Source organism: Corvus moneduloides, chromosome 26 (assembly GCF_009650955.1).
Source record: "Corvus moneduloides isolate bCorMon1 chromosome 26, bCorMon1.pri, whole genome shotgun sequence".
Taxonomy (NCBI): Eukaryota; Metazoa; Chordata; class Aves; order Passeriformes; family Corvidae; genus Corvus; species Corvus moneduloides.
In genome coordinates, this window is record NC_045501.1 from 4,101,696 (window position 1) to 4,119,355 (window position 17,660).

At 55.4% G+C, this 17,660-nt stretch overlaps 2 protein-coding genes across 4 annotated transcripts in view; one reads left to right on the forward strand and one right to left on the reverse strand.

The window, feature by feature from the left end:
• The window catches only part of WNT3 (Wnt family member 3), a 42,796-nt gene extending 31,735 nt beyond the window's left edge, over window positions 1-11,061 (forward strand). Inside the window, exons 2-4 of the mRNA XM_032091697.1 lie at window positions 684-925; window positions 8,218-8,483; window positions 10,311-11,061. Coding sequence (XP_031947588.1) covers window positions 684-925; window positions 8,218-8,483; window positions 10,311-10,790 — 988 coding nt within the window. The 3' untranslated portion in view covers window positions 10,791-11,061. The remainder of the gene's footprint in view (window positions 1-683; window positions 926-8,217; window positions 8,484-10,310) is intronic.
• Window positions 11,062-14,515: 3,454 nt separating this feature from the next.
• NSF (N-ethylmaleimide sensitive factor, vesicle fusing ATPase) overlaps window positions 14,516-17,660 on the reverse strand; it is a 75,600-nt gene continuing 72,455 nt past the window's right edge. For 2 of the 3 annotated variants that reach the window (XM_032134404.1, XM_032134402.1), the window contains exons 20-21: window positions 16,573-16,628; window positions 14,516-15,986 (exon numbers count right to left, since the gene is read on the reverse strand). In XM_032134404.1, coding sequence (XP_031990295.1) covers window positions 15,932-15,986; window positions 16,573-16,628 — 111 coding nt within the window. In that variant the 3' untranslated portion in view covers window positions 14,516-15,931. Of the gene's footprint in view, window positions 16,183-16,572; window positions 16,629-17,660 lie in introns of all 3 variants that reach the window. The other variant, XM_032134403.1, reaches the window with a different exon arrangement.

A 17,660-nucleotide genomic window follows, 5' to 3' on the forward strand; every position in this document is an offset into this window, starting at 1 on the left:
GCTCCTCGGAGCAGTAGAAAGGATCCTCTCAAACCTGTCTTGCACCTTTCCCAGCCCAGAGCTGCTCCTTGAGCCTGGTGCCCATCCAGGTGGAACTGTGGTGGTTCAGTCTCTGCCAGAGCCACCTGCACAGGTGTCCAGCCAGCCTGGGACAGTGGCACTGACACACCTGACCCCAAAGCAGCCCCTTTCCAGGAATGCTGATCCCTCTGCTGATGAACTTGGCATCGGACAGGGCACTTTCCACCTTGGCCACAGTTCAGGAGCTCTCACATCAGTTCTCCTGACAGCTGAGAGATCCCAGGGTGCTCCCCAGCCTCCAGGTGTTGCTGCCCTGGATCCAGCCCCTGGCAGGTCCTGTCAGATCCTCCAGCCCCTTGGGGAGGTCTCAGGAGCTTTGGAGTACCCGGATTGGCTCCATGCAGAGCTGAGTCCCTCTGTGCCCCCAAAGGCCCGGGATGTCCCCAGGTGTGAAAGTCCTCACACCAGAGCTACCAGCAGCACTTCTCTTGTTCTCTTAGGAAATCCCTCGGTGTCAGAACTTTGCCCCCCTGAACTCTCAGCTCACCAAACTCCCCCTGGGGATGGTGGGGGCAGGGTTGGGGTCATTGGTGGCACCAGGACCAGGCATGGTCAGCATGAGGGTGTTCCCCAGCCCTGACGCTGTGCCCTGTCCCCTGCAGGTCCCTCGCCCTGGGTCAGCAGTACAGCTCCCTGGGGTCCCAGCCCATCCTCTGCGGCTCCATCCCCGGCCTCGTCCCGAAGCAGCTCCGCTTCTGCCGCAACTACATCGAGATCATGCCCAGCGTGGCCGAGGGGGTGAAGTTGGGCATCCAGGAGTGCCAGCACCAGTTCCGGGGCCGCCGCTGGAACTGCACCACCATCGACGACAGCCTGGCCATCTTCGGGCCCGTCCTGGACAAAGGTAACCCCTGGGGGCAGCTGGGCTGGGGGGCAGAGCTGGCACAGCTCCACTGGGCTCTGGATACACCAGGACTGTCCCACTGGGAGCACGTCAGGAAAAGGGTCTGATGTCCCAGCTTTCAACCCTGATTTCTCCAATTGCTTTTTTTCCCAAGTTTTTGGTGTGTTCCATCACAAGGGGTAACGAGGGAAGGGTCCGTTCCCATGCCAGGAGCTCAGAAGGGCCAGGGAGGATATAACGTACAGGAGGGGGAAGGTTTAGCCCCAAGCACGCTCACATGTTCTGGAATCATGGGCTCCACCTCCCTTCCAAACAACTGGGGCCAGCAGACCCGTGGGAAAAGCCAAGGAGGGGGGACCTGGCTGAGTTCTTTGGGATCAAGGCAGGGCCACTGAAGCACAAGCTGCCAACCCCAGGAGGTCCCTGGGCTCAAGTTTCCCCACCAGTGAGGAACCATGGTTGAAATCCATGGTCCTGATCAGGCTTAGTTGGGATTTCAATGAGTCTTTTCACAAATGAGCCCAAAAAGCAGGGTACAAAGAGAGATTATAAATTCATTTTCCTTCTCCTCTCTCCAAACTCCTCTCCATCCCCTGCTCCTGGAAAGCCGCCTTTCCAGACCCACTGGCACGGATCAGGCACACTGGAATGTTGATGAGGCACCATAAAGTTGGTATTCCCTGTGAGTTGTGGGGCATTACACTGGAAAAAGGGAGAAAGGGCCCCAAAACACCGTGGAGGGAGGTGCTGGAGGGGCAAATCATAGAATCACAGAACACCTTGAGCTGGAAGGGACCCACAGGGATCATGGATTCCAGCCCCAGGCACAGATCCCCCAACAACCCCACCCTGGGCATCCCTGGCAGCGCTGTCCCAGCGCTCCTGCAGCTCTGGCAGCCTCGGGGCCGGGACCATTCCCTGGGGAGCCTGGGCAGTGCCAGCACCCTCTGGGGAAGAGCCTTTCCTTGAGATCCAGCCTAACCCTCCCCTGACACAGCTCCTTGATAACCTGTCCCACACCTCAGATGTCCCAGACCCCAGATTAAAAGGGATTCCCACGAAACTGAACTTAATGGTGGATTAAAAACTCCCAGTGGATAAAAATCTCCGGTTTCTCCATCCTGTCCCATGGATTCTGTTCACTCTGTGCCACGTTTAGCACAAGGGACAGCCACAGGTAATATCTTGGTTTCACAGCTTCATAAACACAACCAAAAACATTTCCTCCTCATCCTCCTGGGTGTTGACATCACTGGGTCCCTGCAGCCCAAAGTCTCTTTATTGAACAGAAATTATTGTTTCCAGTGATGCTTTGGAAATGGGAATTTTATGGTGCAGACTTCAAGAAACTGGAGAAATTGGGGTGAGAGCAGGACTTTGAACTATTTCCCAACAGTCCCCTGGGGAGGGCAGGGCTTCTGGTGAATCTTTCTTACACAGCTGCAATATTCTGCAGAGAAGCAGTTCATGAAACCATTTTTTCCAGGTTTCAGCCTCCCAGTAAGGGTTGGTATCATTTCAGATCCCCGAAATGTCAGGCGAATATTTCAGTGAAAATCATTCCTTTGTGTTAACGTGGGATTCTTTGCAGGAACCAGGATTGTAAAGTCTTATTAGAGCACTAATAGGGACCATGAGATTCATTTCCCCTCTGTTTTGTCAGGGTGTATTTTGGGGTAACTGCTGTATTTGCCACCAAATAACTTGTCAGCAGGGCTCAACACACTCTAATTTGCTGCCTAATAAAAGCCTGTCCTAAATTTCAGCACTTAAAAGATCAGAAAGTTTAAAGTTTCTTTAAAAACTATCATTAAAAATCTGTCATAAAAATTCTAAACACGTTATGAAAGAACTGTTCAAGCATTGAGCCACTGAAAATCTCTCACCACCATTTCTGTCAGCGGGAAAGCACTTAAAGATTGGATTTGAACCATTCTCCCTGTAATGAGCAAACTGAACTTTGAATTTATGGAGAATATTTTAAGATTCTTTCGGCTGCAGGGACTCGAGCAAAGCCTCGTGTGTGGACTTGCCTCAGCATCTCCACGCACCCCGAGCTGACAAGGTAAAATATCACCCAGAGCCCTGAAACTCTTCTGACAGATGGAGAAAAAGGAGTGAGCACGTTGGAGATTCAGCTTTGCCAGTGCCACTGTGACGCATCTCCAGACAGCACTGCCAGGCTCCCAGAGTGAATTTATCCTGGTGTCTCACTAACCTGAAAGTGGAGCAGTTAAAAATAAACAGCATCATCTGCAAAGAAGGACACATCAGAGCCCAGCCCCTCTGATCGTGGGTATTATCCACATTTTTGAACTGTGCTCGTGTCTTTTCCCTGCTGCCTTCAAAATTAACGAGTGGATTCAGGATGGGACTGGTGTCAATGTGTGGCACTGAGTAACACAGGGAACCTTTGAGATTCCTGGACTTTGCAGCAGAAAAGTCTCAGAGCAAACCAGAACCTTTCCTGCCACAGCTTCCTCGGCTGAGGGAGGAGATAACGTTGGTGATAAAGCTGAGAGATCCTGTCAGCTGTGAGGGGTCTGGGACCAGCCCTGCTCGTCACTGACAAGGGTTGCTGGACACTCCTGGGCCTTCAGAGGATCGTGGAAGGGACCTTTTAAAGATCATCTTGTTCAACTCAGCATCTTCCTTAGATGCAGCAACAAGAGTCACAGACTGGTTTGGGCTGGAGGGACCTTAAAGCCCACCCAGTGCCACCCCTGCCATGGGCAGGGACACCTCCCACTGTCCAGGCTGCTCCAAGCCCCAATGTCCAGCCTGGCCTGGGACACTGCCAGGGATCCAGGGGCAGCCACAGCTGCTCTGGGCACCCTGTGCCAGGGCCTGCCCACCCTCCCAGGGAGGAATTCCTTCCCAATATCCCATCCATCCCTGCCCTCTGGCACTGGGAAGCCATTCCCTGTGTCCTGTCACTCCAGACTCTTGTCCCAACCCCCTCTCCAGCTGTCTTGGAGCCCTTTAGGTGGTCCTCAAATCAGGAGTTTTGAGCCCATAATCTGGATCCTGTGGCCACCATGGCCACGTTCCCTTTTTCCTGATTTCCAGCACAGCCAGGGGTGCAGCCCTACAAACCAAAACCCAAACCCAAACCAAGACAATCCCTGTCACAGCTCACATGCTGCATTTGGCCAACAAAGGGTCGGGGTTGCCCCTCTGACAAACACCTGGATGAAATCACCCCTCAGTATTAACCTGGTTAATCCCAGCTGCTGCTCCCTCAGGTAGATTGAGGCTATTCTGGAAAAGCTTCAAAGGTGCAGTTCTCACAACAAAATCATTTCTAATAGAGCCTGAAAAGAAACTGAGGGTAATTTCATTTTAAAGGAGCTGCGCAGATGTTAATCCTGGTCACTTCCACTGAAGGAGAGCTCAGTCTGCAGAGCAGCACAGCGTGGGAGGGCTCAGCTGAGCAGCCCCTGCCATGGCACACGTGCCCAAGCCCTCCTGGGCTGCTCTTTCTGGGCACATCCTCCAGGCTGTGAGCCCTGGTGCCACTGTGGGAGCACAGGCCTTCCCTCCCTGAAACGCCCAAGGGATTCCTGCCTCCAGCCTCCCCTCCCATCTCCACATCTCTTCCCTCCCCAGGGTCACCTACAGCTCCAACCTCTCCTCCTGCAGCCCCTGGCAGGGCAGTGAACAGCAAGGGCAGCTCAGGGAAACCCCAGGCACTGAACCCACCTGGGAGCTGCTGAACAACGACCCAGGAGAGGCTCTGCCCTCAGTTCCTCCACATTTCCCACTCCAAATTCAGACTCACGAGGGTTTGGCTGCTGTACCTGCCCAGGCTTTGGTTTCCTAAGGCCACTGATGATCTTCCTGCAAGGAAGGGAGAGCTGGGGGTGCTCACGTGTAGAGGAGAAGGCTTCAGGGAGACCTTAGAGTCCCTTCCAGTGCCTAAATGATCACCAAGAGAGCTGGAGAGGGACTTGGAATAAGAATCTAAGAGTGACAGGACAAGGGGGAATGGCTTCCCACTGCCAGAGGGCAGGAATAGATGGGATATTGGGAAGGAATTCCTCCCTGGGAGGGTGGGCAGGCCCTGGCACAGGATGCCCAGAGAAGCTGGGGCTGCCCCTGGATCCCTGGCAGTGTCCAAGGCCAGGTTGGACGGGGCTTGGAGCAGCCTGGGACAGTGGGAGGTGTCCCTGCCCATGGCAGGGGGTGGCACTGGGTGGGCTTTAAGGTCCCTCCCAACCCAAACTGTTCTGTAGTTCTATGATTCTACATTTTCTTTTTTCCATGTCTCATTTTCTAATCTGGGCCATAGAAAAAAAAAAAACAAACCAACAATAACCACCCCCCGAATGTGGGGTAAGATCATGTTTTTACAAGCAAATTCCCTGAGATGATTTATACTGCAGGTGTGCAGACCGGGATAAGGAGGGAAGAAAAATCTGTCTTCCCCCTGCCTCCTTTCCATTTTCTCTGTAAAATAAGGTCAGCTCTTATCTAAAGCCAGTGGCTCCTCCAGCCACGCCCTGCCCAAAACCAGGGCTGAGCCAGCAGCCACACACTGCTCTGGGGTGGTGATAAAATCCATGATTTTGGTCAAAGCTGGCACCCAGAGAGAGCTGTTGGTGAGTGCACGAGGCAGGAAGGCCCCGCAGGCATCGGGAGAGCGATTCCTGGCGCGGGGAAGAGGTCTCAGAGCTGCAGCCAGGGCTGGATCTGCCGGAGCTTGGCAGGAGCCTTGGCAAGCTCGCACCTTTCCCCACTCCCTGTGCTCCTGTTCCCTCCGCCCGCGCTGCCCTTCGCTCCTCTCCTGCTCCGCGGAGACGCCGCCGATGCTCCGGGAAGATGCTCCCCGAGCCCGGGCAGCGCATCCCGTGCCGGGGCAGGTGCAGGGGAGGCAGCTGGGCCCGGGCTGCCTTCGGGGGTCCCTGCGAGCTCGGCTAAGCCCCTGCCACGAGCTGTGAAAAGGCAGACCCGCACCACGATAACCCATGGCTTTTCTCAGCCATGACACTCGCAGTCATTTGCATCTAAACAGGGGTGTGTGGGATCAGGGGCCGTCTTGATATAAACTCAGCAGCTTAAAGGGAGGGGGAGGGAAAGGAGAGAGGGAGAGAGAAAAATAAGCTTATACCGATGAGAAAGAGCTAAGCTTCCTCCCCTACTGTGAGGCAGGGCGAGCGATACCATCGCAGCGCCGCAGTCGTTTCAAATCGCTGCCGCATTCACACGCCCTTTAGCCATTCTGGGGGGCTGGGGAGCGCCATCAATAGGGATTTCCCAGCCGGGCTGGCGGGATTGGAGGGTGACGGCAGGACAGGGGAACATTGCCCCGTTGCTACGAGGTGCTCCTGGGGAATGCCAGTGCTCTGTGCCGTGGGTACGCTGGCCGGCGGAAACATTCCGCATTATGCTGGTAATACAGTGTGACACCGCGGGAACAATGGCAAATTGAGTGTCCCAGCAGGTAACGGGCCTGGCTGGGAGACAGTCGCAGTGGTGCACTGTCAAGGCGGCTCTAATCCTCCCTCGCCAGCCCCTCCCCTGGTTCTGGGAACGCTGCTCCCGCATTTCATCTCTGGGAAATTCTCCCAGCTCCTCGCCCGGACCCGGGCGAGAATTTCAAGGCGAGGGGTTTGTCCGTAGCTCGCTCCCCCCCGCGCCGGCACCGTGCGGGGGGACACGGGGGGCACGGGGGGCACGGGGGGGACACGGGAGGGACACGGGAGGGACACGGGGCAGCTGCGGGAGCCGTGTCCATCGCGGCCCTGCCCGGCGGGCACTGCCAGCCCCGGCTCGGTCCGAGCCCGGCCCCGGCCCCGCAGTGACCCTGCTCCCCGTGCCCATCCACACCCCCGCGGAAAGCGGAGCCACATCGGTCCCGAGAGCGGCTCGTGTCCTCCCCCTGTCCCCGGGCTGTCCTGGGCTGGGGCCAGGAGGGCTCGCTGGTTCCTCTAATCTGATCTGCTTTGGATCACGGGCCACCCAAAGAGCCTTTGTCAGGCTGGAACACCTCACTGCGAGCCGGGACCTTCAACCGGTGCCCGCAGCCCGCAGTGCTCCCAGTAAAAACAGCTGGTGAAAGATCCCCAAGGAAAAGCTCGGTAGGTAGAGAGTGGATCCCTGCTGGCTCATAGGAGATGGGAAGGGCAAGGAGGGAAGAGTTTGAACTGAAAGGAGATGCGAACCTCAGCGGGGTGCTGCCGGCACAGCCAGGACTGAGCAGCCCTGGTCGGGGATCCCACTTGGGAGTTCCCCGGGCACATTCCCGCAGCTGGCACCCACCCACAGCCACCTCCCCTGAGCGCCTGCACGGGCTGACATCAGCTCAGCTTGGAAAGCCTGGCTTTTGGGAGCCAGACCCAGCTCTGCAGAGAGACTGAGGCTGGGGAGAGGGACCTGCTGTCCCGGGACACGAGGCGAGAGCAGGGCAGGGCTGCAGGGGACAGCTGAGATAGTTAATGGCTCCTGCTCTGGAAGGAGGGGACTGGCTCCAAGGTGATTTTCTCAGCAGAAATTCCTGGCTTCATCCCACATTCACTGACAATTGTCCTGATGATCCGATCACGCTACACCCACGAGGCAGCTGGAACCCTCCAGCCCAGGCACCACAGCCCTGAGCTCCGGCCTCCAGCCCCTGCCAGTCTCCTGCACATCAGCACGAGGTTGGATTGACTCCAACATCTGCTCTGGATTTAGAGACCTAAAGTCTCCATCCTTACAGCCGGGCTGAAGCGCCCCGGTGCCACTGCCCAGGGAGCTGCACTTGTGCAGAGCTCTGAGCCAAAAGGTGTCCCCAGGGAGACCCCAGGGTTCTGAGACAGGGACTGTGCTTGGGAGAGCCTGGGTCAGCACAGCCCCCGAGGCCAAGGGTCAAAGGCCTGTTCTCCCACAGTGTGTCCTGCATCACCTGGAACCTCTCCCCAGGCCACTGAGCTTCTCCCCCTCTAACCCCTGGCATGGAGCCCCTCTCTGTGTTCCCAGGCCAGGAATTACTCCAGTAACTCTCTCCTGAGGCCCCTCAAGCTCCTGCTGATGCCATGTTCACCCCTGAGCACCCATGCTGGGTCAAATCCTGGATCCTGTGTTTGGGAAATGCTGCACATGTGACCCCCAGAGCTGGAGTCTCCCCCCTGCCCCACCTCCTTCCACCCAAGGGCGATGTCGGCAGCTCCCGCTCCAGGAAACCTTCATTAACAAATTACTAAAATAACTTCTTGCTTTTCAGTGAGGTTTAGGTGCTGCTGGGGGGGGGTTGGGAAGGAAAACACCAGTGTTGCACTGACCAGTGACCCCCGGGCTCGGTGTCTCCGCAGCCACACGAGAATCCGCCTTCGTCCACGCCATCGCCTCGGCCGGGGTGGCCTTCGCTGTCACCCGCTCCTGCGCCGAGGGCACCTCCACCATCTGTGGCTGTGACTCCCACCACAAGGGACCCCCGGGGGACGGCTGGAAATGGGGGGGGTGCAGCGAGGACGCCGACTTCGGGGTTCTGGTGTCCCGGGAATTCGCAGACGCACGGGAGAACCGGCCGGACGCGCGCTCGGCCATGAACAGGCACAACAACGAGGCCGGCCGGACGGTGAGTGTCCAGTGGGGACAGGCTGAGTGTCCAGTCCTGCATGGATGGCCCAGTGCGGCTCCTCCTGACGGAGCAGGACCACAGGAACTCCCAGGCTGGGGCTTTCTAGGATTATTTTCCAGGGCACGGCATTTCCTCTCCCTCCAAATGGACAGGTGGGGTTAAGAAGAGCTGAAACACCCCTTAATTCCAGTGCAAACAGAATTCCTGAATGGTTTGGGTTGGAGGGACCTTAATGCCCATCCAGTGCCACCCCTGCCCTGGCAGGGACACCTCCCACTGTCCCAGGCTGCTCCAAGCCCCGTCCAACCTGGCCTTGGGCACTGCCAGGGATCCAGGGGCAGCCACAGCTGCTCTGGGCACCCTGAGCACCTTCCAAGCCTGGGCACAGAACCCAGCCCAGGTCAGCACCGGATGAAGAGGACTTTCCTCCCAGTGCCTCCTTCCTGCATGTTCCCTGCTATAACATTATCCCACCCTGTGATTCCTTGGAGTGGATGATAGTTGCAGCCCCGTCCAACTGGAATATTCCATTCCATTCCATTCCATTCCATTCCATTCCTGCAGTCAGCAGGTATCTGGGCCTCTGCCTGCCCTGGGTCATTTGCAAACCCAGTGGGACCTTTCCAGCAGTGCCTGAAGCAAACACTGAGACAGGTTTTCCACATCACAGCAGATAGAGGTGGAAGGAGAGAAACCTGGCAGCTTCCAGTACAAAAAACCCCCACCAAACTCCAGACTTCATTCAAAATCTGATTATTTTGCTCCGCACAAAGGAGATTTTGGTGAAGAGTTCTGTGTGTAGATTCCCAAATTCCCACACTTTTTAGTACAAACTGTTGGGCTTGGGACATAAATGAAGGGTCATTAGCAAGGAGAGGACAGGGATCTGTCTCCCTCCACAGGGCTCAGAGACATCTCCAGCCCTCGGCTCCTCTGGGCTCTGACTGTCCACACACAGCACAGGAAGGACCCCCACAAAAGGACCAAACCTTGGGATTAGATTAGACTGGATTAGAATAGATTGGACTGGATTGGGCTGGATTGGATTAGATTAGACTGGATTGGATTAGATGGGGTAGATGATCAGAGCAGCTGCCCACCTCAGCCGTGCTTTTCTAGTGTGATGTCTCTGTCTGGAGATCATTAAAGCTCCTCAGCATCTCCAACCGGCCCATGCTTACAGAATCACAGAACCACAAAACAGGCTGAGCTGGAAGGGACCCATCAGACTCATCAAGTCCAGCCCCTGGCCCTGCACAGAGACCCCAACAGCCCCACCCTGGGCATCCCTGGCAGCGCTGTCCCAGCGCTCCTGCAGCTCTGGCAGCCTCGGGGCCGGGACCATTCCCTGGGGAGCCTGGGCAGTGCCCAGCACCCTCTGGGGGAAGAACCTTTCCTTGAGATCCAGCCTAAACCTCCCCTGACACAGCTCCAGCCATTCCCTGGGTCCTGTCACTGGTCATGAGAGTGAAGAGATCGGTACCCTCTGGTGCCCCTCATGAGGATGCTGAAGACCTCAGTGAGGTCTGACCTCAGTCTCTTCTCCAGCTGAACAAACCAAGTGCCCTCATAAGACCCCTCCAGACCTTTCCCCATCCTTGCAGCCTCCTTTGGACACTCTCTAATGGCTTAATGCCTTTTTAATATTACCTTTCAAAATTATTTTAATATTAATTAATATTTTTAATATCATTTAAAACTACCCCCAAAACTCAAGGTGAGGCTTCCCAGCCCGAGCTTTGATTTAAACCTGGGTGGCCCAGGCAGGTGATGGAAAGCAAACACTGAGTTCCACCCGGCTGACTCCCTGTTTTCCCCGCACAGACCATCCTGGATCACATGCACCTCAAGTGCAAGTGCCACGGGCTCTCGGGGAGCTGCGAGGTCAAGACCTGCTGGTGGGCCCAGCCCGATTTCCGGGCCATCGGGGACTACCTGAAGGATAAATACGACAGCGCCTCGGAGATGGTGGTGGAAAAGCACCGGGAGTCCCGGGGCTGGGTAGAAACTCTCAGGGCCAAGTACGCGCTTTTCAAGCCGCCCACAGAGCGGGACCTGGTCTACTACGAGAACTCCCCCAATTTCTGTGAGCCCAACCCGGAGACGGGCTCCTTTGGGACGAGGGACAGAACGTGCAACGTCACCTCCCACGGCATCGACGGCTGCGACCTCCTGTGCTGCGGGCGAGGCCACAACACCCGGACTGAGAAACGCAAGGAGAAGTGTCACTGCATCTTCCACTGGTGCTGCTACGTCAGCTGCCAGGAGTGCACGCGGGTCTACGACGTCCACACCTGCAAGTAAGCACAGGTGGGTCTGCACTGGTGGAGGTGGCTCCAGAGCAGGGCCCAGGGGTCCAGCAGCCCCGTGGTCAGCCCCACACGCGGCCTCACAGTGCAGAGGACGGCACAAAACTCCTGATGGCCCCGGCCAGGGCACGCAGCCACACCCAGGGCACGGGGAAGGCTCTGGGCACCTCACCCACGCAAGGTGTGACTGCTGATCCCTCGGGCAGGGGCAGGACAGGGAGAGCAGGGACAGGACAGGGAGAGCAGGGACAGGACAGGCTGCCCAGGGACAGCAGGGACAGGACAGGGAGAGCAGGGACAGGACAGGCTGCCCAGGTGACAGCAGAGACCAGGGACAGCAAAGTCCCAGCGAGGCACAGCCACACGAGGCAGAGCTGCTGCCACAGCAGCCCCCCGAGCTCCCAGCTCTGTCCTGCACCACAGGTCCAGCCCCTGCAGGCACCAGCACAGAGGGTCAGGTGGAAATGGATTTTTCAGAGTGAAAGCTGGGCAAACACGGGCTCCCCCAGCTGCTGCTGTCCTGCTCTCAGCAGATGTGGTGGGGAGAGGAAAGGAGCCCCCACGCCAGCCCAGCTCCCTCCTTCCTGCTCCGAGGTGATGCTGGAGAACCAAACCTGCCTGGGCACGCGAACAGAGCCCACGGGTGGGCTCTCCTTCCCCCTCCCTCTCTGCTCCCCACAGCCCCACATCTCCTATAATGCCCTGAGGAGGACGTCAGGAAGCCAGAGCCCAGAGCTGACCCTCTGGCCCTGGCCCAGGACAAGAGCAGGGCACAGGGCACTGCTGCCACCTCTTACAGGGGACACAGCATCGCCCCAGCCACCTCCTCACTGTGCGGCTGCCCAGGAGAGGATTTGAAGGATCAGGGCAGTACTTATTGACTAAGCATTCCCTAACAGGACTTTACACCCCAGAGGGAGCTCAGGGATCTCTCTGGGGATGGGTTACCTGCCAGGTGAGCTGCTGCACCAGCTCTGAATGTCAGAGATTCCAGGGAGAGAGGAAATCTCTGTCCCAGCCTCCCTCCCACCAGACAGTTGTGGTCCCACAGCACAACCCCAGGCAGGCCCTTCCCCTCCCATGGGGTTTACTGAGCTGGCAGCAATCATTCAGGAAGTCCCCCCAAGCACGGAGGCTCCATGCCATGAGCAGGGATTTGGGCCCCCCCCACATCCCACAGCCCATCCCAGAGCAGCAGAACCAGTGTTTGTCCCCCACCTGCTCCCCAGGCCTCCCGGAGCACATCCCCTCTCCCTGGGTTTTACCTTGTCCAGGACTACTGACCCGTGAAATTAAAAAATAAATACTCCCCCTGTCCTGGTGGGCTGCAGGACCAACAGCCCCCTTCAAACACACCCCAGTCAGTGAATTCCAGGGAACCGTGGCCACTCGGGCTGTGGCTGCTGCTCCACTCACTCCTTTCCCCAGGGAATGAGCAGCCCCTGGAGCTGCACAGAGCAATAAAGGGGTGAGACCCCTCGCAGGGAGCACGGGAGGGCCCTCAGTGAGAGCAGAACCCCGGGGCCCTCCCGGGCAGAGCGTCAGGACGAGCTCCAGACCCTCCTTGCTCCCGAAAATTGAAATCCCAGAGAGCTCCAAAAGCCTCCCCCGGCCGGAGCCACACCGTCCTCTGATATGCATCTATTTAAAGTATGTATTAAACCCCGTGTCTGGAAAGACTCCCAGAACCCGACTTTAAACAAAATCCCTTCTTTGTTTGTTTGTTTTTTAATCAAGAAAAGGTATTTAATATTAAATAGAACATTTATTGCCTTGTAATTATTTTACTGTAGCCAGGTATTCTAGCACTGAATGGGAAGAAGATCTTTTTCCATCAATCTGCTGTATCCAAAGTTTTGTATAAAGTTGTAGAGGTCGATTTTTTTTTATTTTATATTCAGAAAATTTCTCTTTTTATAAGCATTATTTATTATACAATGTATATACTTGAGTTAACTAAGATTATATATTATATAAATATATATATTTGGAGAAAAATATATTTCAACTTCCATTTTTTGTGGTACATCATTAAAGAAAAGGTAAAAATTCAAAAATATGCACTTGCCAGCTTGTGTGGTTTGGCTCTGAGGGTGCTGCTGAACGTCTACAGAGGCCATGATCCAGCTGTTTATGGACAGGGACAGCCATGGAATCACGGAATCCTGGAATGGTTTGGGTTGGAAAGGACCTTAAGGATCACATAGTTCCAACCCCCGGGCATGGGCAGGGATATCTGTTACAGGAATCAAGACAGTGATGGCAAAAAGAAGATATTTTACAGCTGAATGCTGAGATTTTGATTGAGGGAGTGCCAGAGCACAGTGTGCACAACTGAGATTCAGCACAGAATCATGGAACCCTTGGGGCTGGAAAAGACCTTTAAGATCATCGAGTCCAACCATTCCCGGCACTGCCGAGGCCACCACTGGCCCCTGTCCCCAGGTGCCACATCCACACGGCTCTTAAACCCCTCCAGGGATGGGGACTCCACCCCTGCCCTGGGCAGCTGTGCCAGGGCTGGACAACTTTTCCATGAAGAAATTTCCCTATTCCCCAACCTAAACCTCCCCTGGCCCAGCCTGAGGCCGTTCCCTCTCCTCCTGTCCCTGTTCCCTGGCAGCAGAGCCCGACCCCCCCGGCTGCCCCCTCCTGTCAGGGAGCTGTGGAGGGTGAGAAGATCAAATTAAGCAATGGATCAGAGCAGGCTTTAGGCTTGGTACACTGCCCACAGGCACTCACAGGCTGCCACTGCATCACCTTCCAGTGCTCTGGACAGACCAAGGCCCAAATTTTCTCAGATAAAAACCTCTTCTCCTGTCCATGAATAATTCTCAGCGTGTTTCTGCAGCATCTCCCTCACATTAGCAATGCTTTTAAGTGCACACGATTTTCCACTGCACTGGCCTCAAATATGCCTGTCTGAAGGGAAAAATAAAATACAAAGTCACTCAGGATTCTTGCCCTGATCCCCAATTTACATGCAAAGCCATCCCACGGATCCATGTGCACGGACAGGGTGTCTCTGCTGGTGCCACCACCACTGACAACTAACCAGAGAACCTGACCCATGGAGGGCTCTGGGCTTCACAGCTCCGGGGTGAAGCTCTCCCTGTCTGCCCACCTGCCCCAAACCTTCCTGACCCCGCACTGTGCCCCCATCAAAACCCTTTCAAATCTGTCTCTGGCCAACAACTGTATTTCAGGGACACGTTTCTGGAAGGTTCAAGATGAAACAGGGCAAGGAACGGGGTGAAGAGTTTGGCCCTTACATTGAAAGCAATATTGTGCATTTATTATCCATTTACAGCCACTCTGCCAGGAGGAGCCATGGAGAGCACACAGGCAGTGGGAAGGTGCTGCCCTTCCCTTGTGCCACCTGCAGGAAACATCTCGGATGGAGCTCTTAGAGGTTGGAATGGGTGGGATGGCACACCCAGCAGCCCACCCTGGTTTTCCAGCCTTCCCCAGGTGTGGGATGCCCACACACAGACACACGTGGGGCCTCCTCAGCACTGCAGGGCCCACAAAGCTCCAGAAGGGGCTGGACCAGAGTCCTCTCACCAACTTCTTTAAGAGTAAGAGGGGCCAGCTATCCAGGCTGGGGTAAATTCAACCCATCCATGCTCAGGCACACACTGAGCACCCCTGTGGCAGCAGCAGCCCAGGAGCAGCTCTGCTCCTCACACACACCAGCACCAGACACAGATGGCACCCAGGTCATCACAAGGAGTTGTGCTTTTTATTGAATCCATTGAATGTGCAATTAAACCAGATATTTATTCATCAATATAGTTCTGGACACAGACACAATCAGGTTTACATCATTTACTCTGAAATATAAGTTACTGTGTGCTGCTGTCACTCAGACTGGCAGAAGGAAGGGAGGAACAAATAAATTCACAAGATCATACACAAAATGAGAAGGAACCACCACTGGGACTCACAACAGCATCACAACACAACAGCACTGCCAGAGGAGCAGAGTGGAGTGGCTGAAACACTCCGACTGCTGTGAGCACACACTGAGGACAACAGTACCTCCACCTCGGCCTGGAAGGACGTGGGGCAGCCTCCTTCCCTGGGAACACCCCTCTGGATACCACTGCTAGCCCTTACAGTGGGTCTGGTCAAGTTTAGGAAGCTACACTGACTAAGATCTGCTAAATGGCTTTGATTTCATGCCCCACCACACTGAGGTATGTTCCAGGAACTTTATGGAAGGAGTGGAGCCCAGGGGGAGCAGCCTCAGGACAGCGTCTCCCTGAGGCCACGGGAGCTGGGAAGGGCCGCGGAGCAAGGTTTGATACATTCCTTTATTTCAGTGCAAAAACATGGCAACACACATCTCGTGCACCTGCAGAGCTTGGCTTCCTCTCTGTCTCTAAGGAGGAGTTTCAACCTTTGGTAACATGGCAGGAAAAAGGGATAAAACGAGGCTGGAGGATACCAGAGCTGCCAACTACAGGAACTCAGGAAGAGCTGGAGGCTGGAACCAGCATCTCGAAAACTGTTGTTGAATTAACAAGATTTGATGCCTTAAATACTGGATTTGGAAACTTCCTCTACTCTGATCAACACTTCCCTGCCCTCTTCCAGTGCCCAGTGCCACCAGCAGTGTCCCATCAGGCTCCAAAATACCTGGATATAAATAAAGTGGACGCAGCATCCAAGCAGCCCTGGAGCTGGACTCCTGTGGGCACTGTCTGTGGGGTGTGGGTCTGGCTCAGAGCTCAGTGAGGGCTGCGATGACACCACAAGAAAGCCTTCAGCTGACCAGGGTAAGACAGAGCAGTGCTTCAACATCCCTCCACCAGACCAGCAGGTTTATTGGAAGCCAGGATCTCTCTCCGACCGCAGGAATGCTGGACACAAGTGAGGGTCAGCCCCAGACCTCACAGGACATTCCCCCCTGCTCACCCCAAAATGCAGCCTGGCTGCACAGAGACAGAAGCACAGTGTTCTAGGAGACACTTCCACATGACATCAGAATATTAAAGACAAAGAATAAAGATGCTCTATTGCACTACACATGCAGGTTCCACGTGGGGCTCTGGGGAACAGGGGAGCGTTTCACTTTGTCCAGTGTGTTGAGCACAGAAGAGTAAAGATCCCAGTGTTTGTTCTCCAGGTTGGTCACTTTTCCAGCTGTTGATCTTGCACTTGGTCCACCGTCAGTCTAGGGTAGGGACTTTTGCAAAAGAAGCCAAATCCATCAGGAAAGCATCATGCACATGTATAAAGCATCAAGCACACACTGGAACCCACTCACATGTAGCCAGGATAGATAGTGGTGTGAGTTTCCCCAGCACAGGTACTGCCCTACATGTACATCATTCTCTAGGAAATGCCACTGTCCCACTGGGCTCAACTACTCCCTGTAGCACCTATGGGGAAAGAGTAGGACATCCTTCTCTCAGACAGGAGACACAAGAAATCAAATTCCAGATTTCAGATAAACAGCTGGATTTTAACTCAAGCAGAATCTCTTTTGATTTACTTTAGTTAAAGAAAGGTAAATTTTGGCCCATTATCTCATGGACACTTTAAAGTTAAGGGTAAATTCAGAAAAGCAGAGAATTAAGGCATGCAGGTTCCCAAACTTCCAGGACCTCCTCCCTCCCAAATTCCTGTTAAGAACTGATCTGGTGCAGCTCTGACAATACAGAGGGGCCAACAATGAGAGCAGACACACCCCACTGCAGGTTCCCCTCAGAGCAGCTCGTTTCTGAGCAGAAAGGAGAATTTAAACACTGCTTTAAAATAAAAGTACTTACGTTCCTTCTTCTCTCAGAAGAGCCAAGAACTTTTTCACTCGATACTCAGGATCCATCTAAACACCAAACAAACAGATCCCCATTAGTGCAATCCTGCAAGCAGCCCAAAAGGAAAGCACAGAATCCTGGAATATCCCGAGCTGGAAGGGACCCACAGGGATCACCCAGTCCAACTCCTGCCCTGCACAGACCCCCCAACAACCCCAGCCTGGGCATCCCTGGCAGCGCTGTCCCAGCGCTCCTGCAGCTCTGGCAGCCTCGGGGCCGGCACCATTCCCTGGGGAGCCTGGGCAGTGCCCAGCACCCTCTGGGGGAAGAACCTCTCCCTGAGATCCACCCTAACCCTGCCGTGGCACAGCCCCAGCTGCTCCCTGGGTGCTGTCCCTGTCACAGAGAGCAGCACTGGGGCCACAAAGGCTGCTGGAGCTGTGTTTGCTTTGCTGGGCAGGGACCAGCCTGGCTCTGCAGGCGTTCTGGAGCTGCCAGGGCAGGCACAGCCCTGCACCACGAGAAAAGGTGACTGGCACAAGCTGTGTGTGCTCACAGGGCAGGAGATGGGAGCACATACAGGCACTGTTTCCATGGCACCTCACACCCACACCCTGCTGCCAATTCCAGCCAGGCCCACTCCCAGTCTGCTTCCATCTGCCCCTTCCCAGAACTGGGGCAGCAAATTAAACAGGAGAAAAGGCACTGAGGATGTTCTGGGTGCTCCTTTCCCCCAGAGGTGCAGCACCAGGGCAGGGCAGGGGCAGCACAAAGCTGAGCCAGCACAAGGCTCCAGAACGAGCAGCACCAACGAGTGCTGGGGATCCATCAACCAGGAACAGCCCCCAGGGAGCAGCCCTGCCTCCCCCAGGACAGGGGACAGGGACAGCAGGGAAGCTGGAGGAAGGGCTGCTCAGGAGAGACTCAAGCTGCCACTGGAGGACACCAGGTGTAGCTGGATCTGTGCCCTGTGCTGGTGCATGGCATTGCTGATCCTCTCATGGAATGACTCCAGGGAAATCTTCCTTAGATTTGCACCAAAATACAGTGAGTGAGGACTAGAAACATTTGGAAATCAGAGGCTGCTGGTTGTCAGAGTC